This window comes from Oratosquilla oratoria, chromosome 26 (genome assembly GCF_046742065.1).
Source record: "Oratosquilla oratoria isolate Oo_2021 chromosome 26, ASM4674206v1, whole genome shotgun sequence".
NCBI classification, from domain to species: domain Eukaryota; kingdom Metazoa; phylum Arthropoda; class Malacostraca; order Stomatopoda; family Squillidae; genus Oratosquilla; species Oratosquilla oratoria.
Genome location: NC_134802.1, coordinates 49,732,293 through 49,745,094, shown reverse-complemented (window position 1 = coordinate 49,745,094; position 12,802 = coordinate 49,732,293). Strand labels below are relative to the sequence as shown.

At 41.9% G+C, this 12,802-nt stretch overlaps 1 protein-coding gene across 6 annotated transcripts in view; it reads left to right on the top strand.

The window, feature by feature from the left end:
- The window catches only part of numb (NUMB endocytic adaptor protein), a 137,726-nt gene that overhangs the window by 84,868 nt on the left and 40,056 nt on the right, over nucleotides 1-12,802 (top strand). For 4 of the 6 annotated variants that reach the window (XM_076209722.1, XM_076209725.1, XM_076209723.1 and 1 more), the window contains exon 2: nucleotides 6,729-7,528. The exons of 1 other annotated variant lie outside the window; for it this stretch is intronic. In XM_076209722.1, the coding sequence (XP_076065837.1) occupies nucleotides 7,307-7,528 (222 nt within the window). In that variant the 5' untranslated portion in view covers nucleotides 6,729-7,306. The remainder of the gene's footprint in view (nucleotides 1-6,728; nucleotides 7,529-12,802) is intronic. One more of the 6 variants, XM_076209721.1, reaches the window with a different exon arrangement.

Here is a 12,802-nt window from a genome sequence, read left to right as displayed (position 1 = left end):
GGAAATATAGGGTGTTGTGGTAAGGGAGAGGAAAATGGGAACTACATTTTTTTTTTTTTTTTTTCCAAAAAAGTTTAAACAATTATGTCTTGAAACCATATTATGCAGATTCTGCGCCGCATAATCAACGGAATATCGCCGTTTTGTGCCACAGATTAAGCTAACAGTAAAGGTAAATATTTAGATTGAGTTGGAAAGACTTGTAAAGTGTGCATTGGGCTGGCGTGACATTCTGGAAGTGGGTGGGGGTGGGGGGCGGTGTCGTTGCAAAGGCTGAGGAACTTTGAACAAGAGCTTTCGATAGCGTGTGTGTTCGTTTTCTCAAAGATGGGTTTCGTTCGAACGAATGCAGGACTGCATCGAGATAGCCACTATTCGTGCATGTTATCCCGCTGGAACCAGTTTACTGGAAAGTGCCGTGCCCCCCCCCCACACTGAATAAAATCACTTGACGGCAGCCAGAATAGAAATTAAAATGTTATCCCGTGGATAGGTGTACCTTCCGTTGGTACCTGTACGGAGATCAACAACCTCGTGCTTATGTGTCCTTGTGGGGTGTAATCTAAATTTGCATGTATGCGGAGAGCCACAATTTATTTCGTCAATATGTGAACCCTGTAAGATAGTCGTGCTGTTTTATTGTTTAACATAACTATTGTGTTATTGTTTACTTGTCATTATATTTAAAAAAGCCTACGTTTGTATGTAGTATCATTCGTAAATACGGAGCGATAACATATGGTTGCTAAACTGGAAATATGTTAAACTAAATGCAATCGAATAATCACGTTCGATTTGACAAAAAATATGCATGAAGCGAAGCAGGTTGAGGCTCCAACTCGTTGTCGGTGTCCACGCCGGCGAGCGTGCGTAGCGTGCTGCCAAATGTATTGACGACTGGAATCCATAGTTTCGTGATAGATTTCACAACCATGATATCATACGTTAGATTGCTTGCACGAATACCAACGCGGTATGTGAAAGGTTAGCTGTTCTCCTAGGTGTGTGAAGTTGTGCACCAAATGTATGAAAAGGGATGAAAGATTGAAAACGAAAGTGAATGAAATGAGGCAAGTGGAAGCCAAGAAAGTGTGTGTGCTTGTGTGTGTATGCGTGTACGCACTTAGTTCAAGACGAGGCCCCCCAGTTGGTAACGGGCAAACAGTAGGGGCATTATAGGCAATGCGGACAAAGAAACTTTTGACCTGGAGTTAGGGTTAAGTCAAACCTCTGGCGCTTAAGGTGTGATCACACTGGGCTTCTCCAGCGCCTACAGTTGAGTTCGTTTGAGTAAAAACGACTTCGGTTACAATATTTGATTTTTCAAACTTCCAAATATCAAATTATCTTTCCATCATATAGAGCAAATCTAAATGATGAACATAGAGATTGTAAACATATACGAATGTTAGAGATAATTTTGAAATATTCCTAGAGAACACTAGATATCTGTAAGCGAAGTCATATTCTAGTTATTCGGATGGAGGTTGGAGGAAAAATAGCCCAGTGTGATAATCCTTGAAGAAGGGAGGGACTGAGAGAAGGGTACAGTTAAGGAAACAAGCCTCTTGACATTATCTGAAGTGCAGTCCTGGTGGGATTTGGTAACAAAGAAGAAGCAAAATGTCGTAATTCGTCTTAAATATCTTGTTTCTGAATTAGAAATTGGAAGAAGGGATTTATTTCAAATGTACGCACACCATAAGACTTTCTCACCCAAGTCTAAATCTCGACAGTGCCCAGGAGTACAGACCGGTAAACTGGTGTAAATTGTCCTTAATGGGGTAAATGTACAAAATTGGGGAATGGCGGAGCCGAGAAAAATGTTTCGGTGATTTCGAAAAGAACAATTGGATGGTTTTGAGTTTAAAACCACATTCCAGCCTACAAACACTGTACATCAGTACATTGCGTTTTGTGGATCGTATACGAAACTCTGTACAGCACTTAAATTGTTTTAGTTTTCTATAATTTCGGTAAAGGGATGTTCGTAACATGTCGCTCAGGTATTTGTGGTAATACCCCCCAAAGTTTTGCTGTTGTATTAAGGATATTGGCTGCGGAGCAGTTGGCGAGCGAAAGAGTGAGGTAGGGAGAGAGGGAGGGAGGGAGTGTAGGGCATGACTCAACGCCCTGGACGAGACGGACCGCGATCCATTTCACGGATACGGATACACAGGGACAAAGAAAGTGTACTGTGTCCAGGATAAGATGGAGACTGTGTGAGAGAGAGAGAGAGAGAGAGGGAGGAAATGCTAATACAACTTTTCATATTTCTAGTGAACTAGTAGCATGGACGCGATGAATGTTCTTGCATCTTTGCGTCGTGAATATGGACTTCATTTTCAGGCAGAGGTTAGTGTAAGGTTACAGTTGTGCCGATGAAAATGTAATAAACATAATGGGACTCGTTTTACGATTTGGCAGAAGATATGGCCCGAATTATCCCATTCCGTAGAGTAGTGGCTGGGAAGAGCATATAGGAAGAGAGCGTGGGAAAGGATTTGAAGACTGCCCGTCGCATTGTTGTCGTCATGGATGGCCCCAAATAGCAGACGCCCTGTATGGTGGCCAGGCATAAATTGCGTGGAGTTCGGGGGTGGATGTAGTGGCTGCTTTTAACCAAGCCCACCATTGTAAGTGTCAACGGCATCCCGTATATCCGGGCGAATGATCATACACGTAACCAGTGGTCAGGTTTAACTAATATAAAAAAAAGACGGGATTGTTCGCGTTAGATTTCTGTGAACGCTTGATAGGCACATGCGTGCGCATATCCATGTGTTCGCATATTATGTGTGCATCGATGGAACTAGGTACACACTAAGAATATTTCCCCCAGAAATCGAAATAAATGTCGACATAATACTCCGCCCTCCCCCCCCCCCCGGCGCCGCCCACCCTACCCAGTCCCATGACTAATGTTTTTGCATATATGTGTGAGGTTTCTGACCAGTAGAAATCGCCAGTTGTAAGACCTTGGATTGTTTTTTCTGTTATAGAAAGCAGAATGACGCATACTAGTAATACTCATGCAAGCTACATATGGTTTAGACATGTTGTGGAATTGACATTGTGAGCCTGTCTCTAAATTGTTATGATTATTATTTTTGCACCGTTTCAAATAGGTTTATCCTTGCACCACATGAGATTTTATTCAACTAAGGTGGAACACACACACACACACACACACACACACACACACACACACACACAGTCCGCACTGAAAAGGTTGAACAAGCCTTGAACAAATCTCAATTGAAGCAGGATCATAAGAAAACAGGAAGCGTTTACCTGCGACCTAATGGGGTTGTCACACTGGGCTATTTTCCCTCCCACATCCTACCTCCAACCTTCATTCGAATAGCAAGAATATGACTTCGCTTGCAGAAACCTAAGTATCTCTAAGAACGTTTCAACAATATGGCTAACATTCGTACAGTCTCTTAGTTCATCATTCAGCCTTGCTATATATGACGCGAAGATCATTTTAGATTTGGAGGTTAGAAAAATCAAATGTTGTAACCGAAGTCGTTTTTACTCAAATGAACTCCCAGCTGACGGCGTTGGCGAAGTCCGTGTAAGCCCAATGTGATTACCCATTAAGTCAGCACCTTTGCCTTATGTGTTCAGACTGCCAGCACCAGGAGCAGTCACCGGTAGTAGTTGGTTTCGAACCTGGGCCAGCGGCAAGCGAAGCGAAATCGAAAATAACCCAACCACATGAAGAAATATGATGACTGAAGAAAGCGAGGACATGAAGATGCACGTACGAGTCTAATACACGTCGGGAGGGATGCAATGCTACTCATATTTTGGTGACATGTAGGTCTCTGTGTGTGTGGGTGTTTAGAATGTATTGCCAGTTAAGTGGAAAACACTGCTGTTTGAAGTTCACGAGGTTTTAATGGGGTCTTACGAAGGAGGAAGGAAGGAAGGAGTGGGCAGATGTTACCGTTGAGGAAGTAGTGGTTATGGCCAAGTGACGGCTTGGTCGCCCGCCGACGCCGCTGCTGCTGCTGTTTCGCGCCCTCCCGAGACGCAGCCACCGATGACCGGAAGAATATTCATCCCTTCCCCCACCCCACCTCTTCATGCATGCAGCTTGGCTGCCAGCAGTGGAGCAGTGACATGACGCTACGTGATATAAAGTTCAATGCAGACGGCTCACTCGGGTTTTACAAGATACGAGACGAAAAAGAGCCGAGGGCGGGACTATTGTCGGTGGAGGCCATAGGCAGGCAGCCAACCACAGTTTCTCGATGGAGGGAAGTCTTGGAGCGTCGATTCTCTGACCCCGACCAGCCGCACGTCGCCTTGGGGACATGCAAGGAGAGCCGCTCTCTGCTCCATTCAGTCTTGCACGCATGCAAGCATAAATGTACAAACATGAGCTTGTAATAGGATGAACGCACATGCGCATACGCGGTTGTCCAAGCATGCATGTAATGCGTTATGTAAAGTGTAGGGCTTTGGGTGTGTATATAACCACGTGCAGTAGGCCTATTTAGGATATTGTAATACTCATGCTTGTGAGGAGGACTTTCTACCCACGATGACCCTGAAGATTGTGGCCTGGTGTAAGAGAAAGCTATAAACTCCCCTCTCCCCCCCTCTCATACATACACACACACACACGCACGCACACACAATCTGCCAACAAAACCATGGAAGGACTTAAGCGTGAAGACCGAGAGGACAATCAGAAACTCTAAAGATTAAAGCCAAGAAATTTTGAGAAAAGTTTAGCTTATGAAACAGAATGAAAATATTCGGTAAATGAAACTTTAGCGTTACATGAGGTAGCTTGTGGAGGCTAGCTCCGCCGACCAGGAAGAACATAAACGCGCGGAAGAGGCAGCGGACATGGAGAAGGGCCTAGAAGGGCCTACACGCGACGTCAAGGACGGTTGAGTGGCCACTGGCGGCCACGGGACCCAGACCACCCCTCAGTTGGGCCCCCAACCGCATGTTATTCATCGACTGTGACCTATTTGAGGGCCCCCATGTTTCAACGTATAACGGCGGGATCGTCCCCGTGGTGCATCGCAAAAATGTTTTTGCTTGCGAAATGCATAAAGCGAGTTCGAACGTTGGCTTTGAAAAACCGCACGCACATGGATATGAAGATGCTAAATCTTAGATTGATGGATGAAAGTCAGTCAAATCATTTAGAGTTCTAGACTGAGATGACAGGCCAATCTGTGAGAGGCCAGTGTGGACGAGTCGGTGGTATTCTTAAAAATTCTGTATATAAATATTATATAAATCCTTGGAAGGGAAATATTAGATAAGGAAAGAATTTTTAAGAATACCACCGTAATATTCTTACGGTGGTATTCTTAAAGAAAAAAGTTCCCTTATATATATATTTCCCTTTCAAGGATTTATACACTACATGAGGAAATATTTATTTAAGAATACCACCGTTAGTTTTTAATTTAGTTTCCATTCATGCACACGGAATGAATAAAATCTCCTGGCGGCACGCAGAGGAAGAGGAAATGTACCACAAGGCACGTAAGGCATGAATTGACGAAGACCAGCTTCTTAGCCACCGATGAGAGAAGAGTGAAATAGTCAAGTGACAGCCACGGAAGAAGGAAAAGTATCACCCTGTATGGAAGGCGTGAGGGTGGTGGTGGGGGGGGGCACAGGATCTCTTATTCCCGTAGGAGCCTGTCATAGGACTCTGGCGGCAAGGACTTCTGCTGCTGCTGCTGCTAGAGGCCTTTTTACGTTTAGAATAACCCCCACCCCCTCCCTTCCTCCCGCCATCTGCAGGGTGAATTTCTTTGACACTTGCACTTTATCTGCGGGAGGTCTAGAGTTCACACTGACCTACTTGGCTTGCCACAGCGGAATAAGTGAATGTGTCACGCACATACACACACACGTCGTAACAGTATTGTCTAATGTGTATTTGTGCCAAACATTACAAACGGCCTATAAACAGTTTCCTTGGCGATAGAACAATGATTGGGCAGTTCTTGACATCTACGTCATGTCGCCGATATCGTTTCTGAGCATCTCACGACCGCCTCTTGCTTAACGTTATTTCGTGACATTTCATAGATATTTTGGTAAATTCTGGTTTCTTTATATCCTATTTGTATTTTCATGAATGCATTGTCACTCAGGCATATACGAAGATACACATGCGCCCATGCATGCACGTGGTTGGCTGGTTTGGTTTTCGTCGAAGTTTCGCGAAGACGCTAGCCTGGAAACTCCGTTACACTGTAAGCCGTTACGGTCTTCTTCAGCAAGAGGATAGGGTGAACGACTGTGTGTGTGTGTGTATGTGTGTGTGTGTGTGTGTGTGTGTGTGTGTGTAAAAAAGATCAGAGTTGCCCATAGTTTGGTTGGTTCGTATACCGACCTTGGAGCTATCATCCGAAAAACTAAGTCTCTCTCACCCTTCCCGCCTCTCTCTTCCCCCTCCTCCTCACCCACTCCCTTTTCTTCTCTCCTCTTTTCTGCATTTCTTTTAACTGCTGCTCCTTCAGATGATTACTGTCTGAAAGATTTCCACATTCGTTGATTGTCTCTTCTTTTGGGTCGGGTTTTTGTCTAGATTATTCCAGAAAGAATAAACAAGAAATCCAGTGACATAAGCACTACATGTTTGAACATGATCGTCGTAATCATATTTGTTACCAAGGATAATCGCTGTTCCTGTGTATATAGTTACAAGGGTATTGATTTGTCTTTGCTTATTCCTACAGTGCATTTAATGTAGCAGAAGACGTAATAGACATTACCGCAAAAATAATACATACAAGCAAATCAATCTAAATCACTTTGGCAGTGCCCCGGCATGTGAAGGCACTGTTAGGAACAGGAGATTACACTGTTACCCAAATTGAACATTGAATGCCAAGGGAGTTGGGTCACTGACCCATTTATTGTTGTGAACCCAAGTGTGAAAATAAGAAACATCTTGACCCATTTGCTCTGAGGCAAGTCGGAAGTCAAGGTGTTTGCTGACCACTTCGTCGGTCATCCTCAGTCGTGGAGCAATCTTACTGGCCCCTCCTGCCGTGGTCGTGTTGTCTCTCATACAAGCATCATTGAGGGTGTGTGCATTATTCCAGTGTTTGCAGGAATAACAGTGACAGCACCACATCGTCAAAGACAGTGTCTCTGTGTATTAGTAATATTTTAAGTGAATCGGGTGTGTTTATTTGTGGGGTATCTGGTTGAAGGAAATACAGATCGACCGGGTCGAAGCGGTTAAAGCATAACCCAAAGACAACCCAGCCAGCGTGGGTGTCTACGACCAGTGGGAGTAACCGCCACGAAGATGGGAGCTAACGCCTCCCACCACGAGCCCCTGGGGGAGAACGGGCAGCACCAGCACCCACAGAACAACACCCACAACTTCCAACACAACCACCTCACTCGAGGACCTGCTGCGGCGCGCAGGTCGCTGAGGAAGTCGCTTCGGCGGAGGAAGGACAAACGGCACCAGGACAAGGAGAACAGGGACAATGCACCGCCTGAACAGCAATCTCCCCCAGCACAGGTAAGCGTGTGCGTGTGTGTGTGTGAGAGAGAGAGAGAGAGGGAAAGAGATGTATGATTACTTGCAGATATAAGGTGTATTTATGATGCCTCTTGCCTTCTCAACTCCCTTGTATTTTGGGTTTATTAGTTATTATTATTGTTGTTGCTGTAGTTGTAAATGGTAATAGTAACAAACATTATTGTTTATATTGTTGATACTAATGATAATGTTATCATGGTTGTTGAAGAGGTGCTGTCTCGCTATGGTAGGGGGACGATCCTTCATACTGATAGTGATTGGATGGTATTAGATATAATGAGTGGATGCATATGTTTCTTGTCTTTTTACACTGATGCCGTTCCAAGTGCATCAGTACAAAATAGAGGTGTACAGACATTCCGTTTTCCTTGTGAAGATGACAAAATCCATGACTTTATGTTTATGAAAAAACATGGGGACAAAATTGCCTGGGCACAAATTGAATTCTTAGATGGTATTCTCCTTAAATATATATATATATATATATATATATATATATATATATATATATATATATATATATATATATATATATATATATATATATCCTTGTATAAAACTTGTATAAATCCTTGAAAGGGAAAGATTGATATAAGGAAAGATTTTTTTTTTAAGAATACCACCGTAAGATTCTTACGATGATATTCTTAACTTTCTTATATAAATATTCCCCTTCCAAGGATTTATACGAGATTATAAGAAAATATATATTTTTTATAAGAATACCACTATGAGCTTCGAAGTGACTGCCGCCATTATGTTAGTTGTTTACTTCACCACCAGATGCCATGCTGGTGCTGTTGATGTTCAGGAGACTTTGATAATATCATGAAACCAGCGAGTGTAAGAAATGGTTCCAGCGTCTGTGTCAACAGGGCGCTCGAGGCGCCCATGTGCTTGAAGCATAATCAAAACATTCAATATACACTGACGAAATGAACACACAATGTAATGTGCGTCTTGTGATAACGTGATATACCCTGTAGGAAAGCATTGAAGTGTCTCGCTAGTCCGTTTGTTTCACATGCCCCCACTTCACCCTTATCATCCTTCTCCCTTTCCCTTCTTCCACCTTCCCCCACCACCCCAGAAACGGGGTCTAGTCCCGGATGGAGGTGTGGAGGGAGCCAGTGGAGTAGATACCGGTTCGGATGGGTCTTCCTGAGGAACCTTCCCCTCGCTCCCTCCCTCCCTCGCTCCCTCCCTCCCATTAATTAGGTTCTCGGCTGTTGTGCAGTGTTTGTTAATTTTGTTTGGTCCCTGCGAGATCGGCCGGCCGTTGATGTGCTTCCATTGATTAGGTCACAAGGTTGCGTGGCTTCTTCGCAATCGAGGTGGGATCTAGTAGGCTGTGATAGTTAAGGAACGCTGACCCCTTCCCTTGCTCCCCTCCTCTCTGTCTCTCTCTCTCTCTCTCTCCTCTCTCCTCTCCTTTCCCTAGCGACTAACCTGCTTTCTTTAGACTGCAGGGCAGCTTATTGAGCTTGCCTGGCCTTCAACGAAGATGATTATAATATTTTTTTCTCAAACAAGGTTGCATGAGAGGGACCTTTCGTGTTAATTGATTGTCGGCTGCATCACGCAACTTCCTTCCCCCTCTGTAGTTACATACACACACACACACACACACACACACACACACACACACACACACACACACACACACACACACACATGCGCATGACAGGCGTACAAATGTTTGGTTTAGATTGTTTAGTGGTGTACCAGTCACTCACGGGATGGACCAGTTTGGGCAGTTGCCGGTGTGCAGTACTGAACCTGTTTTTTCCGGTGGGGAGTTGGTCGGTTGGTAGCTTTAGGTGTTGGTAGGTAGTTTTAGGTGTTGATTAGTTAGTTGGTAGTTTTAGGTTTTGGTTGTAATAAGCTTTAGGTGTTGGTAGGTAGGTCTTTAGGTGTACGTTAGTTGTAGGTAGTTTTAGGTGTTGGTTGATTGATTGTTAGGTAGCTTCAGGTTTTGGTATCATTCCCAGACAACAATATTTGTGCATATTATAATTCCACATTCATGCGGCTGATATTAAAAAACCCGAAGCCTCTCTCTCTCTTTTTTTTTTTTTTATCGTCGAGAGAAGTTCCGCAAATATATATATATATATATATATATATATATATATATATAATTTTTTTTTTTTTTTTTTTTTTTTTTTTTACTGCAGCCGACGACGATGTACGAGTATATATGACCAAGAGAGAATAAAATGCAATTTTGTATGGAATGAATAACTTGAGTAATTCTAGATCAAATAGATTTTGTTTCTTTGTATAACAATAAATAGATAACAAGATGAATTTAGATCAAATGTTGCGTGAATTTATACAAGATGTGTGTTGTGGGAGGGGGGAGGGCCTAATACTTTCAATTCAACTTTTTGTCGTCAAATCACCAAGTAGTATGTTTATTTGCTAGAAATAATCCTCTTGTGAAACATTGTCATAACTTTTATGAAACTGTATTAACTTTGATTAATTTATAAATGGTGTTTAAAAAAGTTAATACGGTTTTTTTTCAGTCGTGTATTGCGTTTAATCCGTGGAATGAACATGATCAGAATATACATTCGTAATCATTTTATTAATTTGAAAATCGGAAGAGAGAGGAAGTGAAAAAAAGATATAAAGTACATGTAAACAAAGGTGCTGAATAGCGAATTTTAGCTGTCTTTAGTTATGTCATGACCGAAGCTGAGTTAGTTACATTTCAATATTAGTGACGGGTGTAACATATTTTGTGTCGTTTGTGGTATTTGCATCCAAGAGTGGAAGTGGATTGGAAAGCCCTCGTTTCCTCAGGACGTCTTCGTCGCTTTTCCTTTCATGACACTAGGGAACTCGGTTGCTCTGTTCTTATCCCTCAACCCAGAGGAGGTGGAGTTTGATGTGGTAGGTGATGATTGTTTTCAAGTGGAAGGTAGTATTGACGGCAAGATATTTCTCTCTCTCTCTCTCTTTCGCGTGACCTTCACTTACAAATGGACATGCCAACCTTGCATGGTTTGCTGCCCATTGGCCCGTCAAAGACTATCCGAATGATGTTGTTGATATAGCATTGCAAGTGGAGGAAGATTTATAGTCCCATGACGTCATTCGAGCGCCGAGTCAGTCAGTCGGGGAGGGGAAGGGAGGGGGTGGGTGGGTTGGTGAAGTGTGCAGGATAGCGAAGAAAAACACTGCTAATGCAACAATGGATTGACAGATAAATAGGAATATGGAAAGTGAATTAAGCAAGCCTATGACATCTTACACAAAATGGTTTGTGGTGCAAGTGTTGCTGACTGGATGCCTCGTGATGGCAAGCGTGCAAGAGGAAGAGGAAATAGAGAAGGTTGTATAAGTAACGTGGCAAGTGTTAGCATAGTCGTGTGATTCGTGAAAAAAAAGTTGAGGCCTTTGTTCATCTGTGGACTAAAAAGAAGAATAAAAAAAAAATCGTGCAGTAGTTGGTCTTCCCTCAAGACGGGTAACAAGACAATGATGCTTTCTTTCGTCCATCTTGAAGAACCATCAGATGCAGGTACCAGTCATGGATACCTAATAAATAATAATAATAATAATAAATAAATAATGGTCGTTCCAAAGGGTGTTTTATTGATGGTGTGCATTGCTTACCCAGGGGAAGGTATTTCTTCTTCTTAATTTTCTTCTTCTATCTTTTTCTTCATCTACCTCTTCTTCTGACAATAGAGCAGGACTCACAGTAATGTGACAGATTTAGTTTAAGAAGGAAAGAACTGGTTTACCCATAAAGTGGTCAATGAATAGAGTAGACTTAGTAACTGTAGTGAGTGCTGAAACCATCGGTTGTTAGGAAAGGTTAGATAACTTGATGAGGATGACAGGGGGTAATGGACATAGAACTATCTAATGTAGGCCTTATGGTATTGCAGTCCCCTTCATTCTAGTGTTCTTGTGTATGTTATGTTCTTCTCCACTTCCTCCTCCTCCATTTATGTTGTTAGGTTGTCTTTTGTTAACAAGATTCTCATAGATCAGTCCTTGTACATTATAATATCGAAGAAAGTATATGTATGTATCGATGTTGTTTTATCCATGTCATACTTTAATTGGAGAGCTACGATGTATGCAGGATGGAATACAATGAGGACTAAAAGGAAAATATTGAATAGTTTATCAGAGAATGTAAAGTATTTGAACACATTCGAAGTTATTTTGGAGTTAGAAATAGAATATTGGAATCCATTGTGGTGAAGAAATAAATTCAAGGTCAGCAGGAAGGGGACAACATCAAGATTTATGACACATTCGAATGCTCGTTCATGACGAAGCAAAGCTGAGCATATCACGATCAAATAAAATGATATTTTAAAAAGTGCTAGGTCACCCTAATGTATTTCACAAATACACACATTATCTCGTTTTATTTTGTATATACTCATTCACTTCTGCAAGTGAGTTTGAGATTGTTACTGAGGTGACTTTTTCGTTCGTGTGTCGTTCAACTATATTCCTTTATGTGTGATGGCCATTGTAACGGTTCCTGCGCTTAGCTTTTGTTTTTTGTTAAATTTATCGTTCGCTTGTGCAATTTATTTTGCTTTTTTGCTCCGCAGGTGTTCCCGTTTATTATTTACTTTTTTGTCTTGACTTCCAAAATATTGGCAGCTATTCTATTGTCTCTTGGTTCACACTGCTGCCTGGTAAATGAACATGGTATAAATGAAATGAACGAGGTATAGACGAAATGAACGAGTTTATAAACTGTTTTCGGATCAGGACGCCTTATTTATATTTGTTTTTATTTTTACTTTATTGTTATTTATTTTCCCCAAGAAAGTAGATGACAATAATATATGAAGAACACAAATATATACATTTGTGTGTGTGTGTGTGGGGGGGTCATTATTTCATTCTGTAGAGACCAATGTCCTAACTATCTTAAGAAAAGTAGAGCCACAACAAATTAATAATAAATGTGTTTCGTAAACCATAAAATCTGAAAAAATTGGAGGTAATTATTTTGACTTTGTGATACTGAAGAATCTAATTGCAGTCATTGCAGATTGGGGTTGAATGTTCCTGACACACTGGTCTTTTGCAGTGTAGGCAATAGTTACCCAGAATAACGACAAACAAATTAAAAAAAAATTATAATGAACATAAAATCATGATTCCCTAATCAACACAATTACGATGCATTCCAAATAATACCATCACCATCGAAAACAAACAAAATTCAACATGTCATAAAAATGATAAAAAAGAAGAAATTCTTAT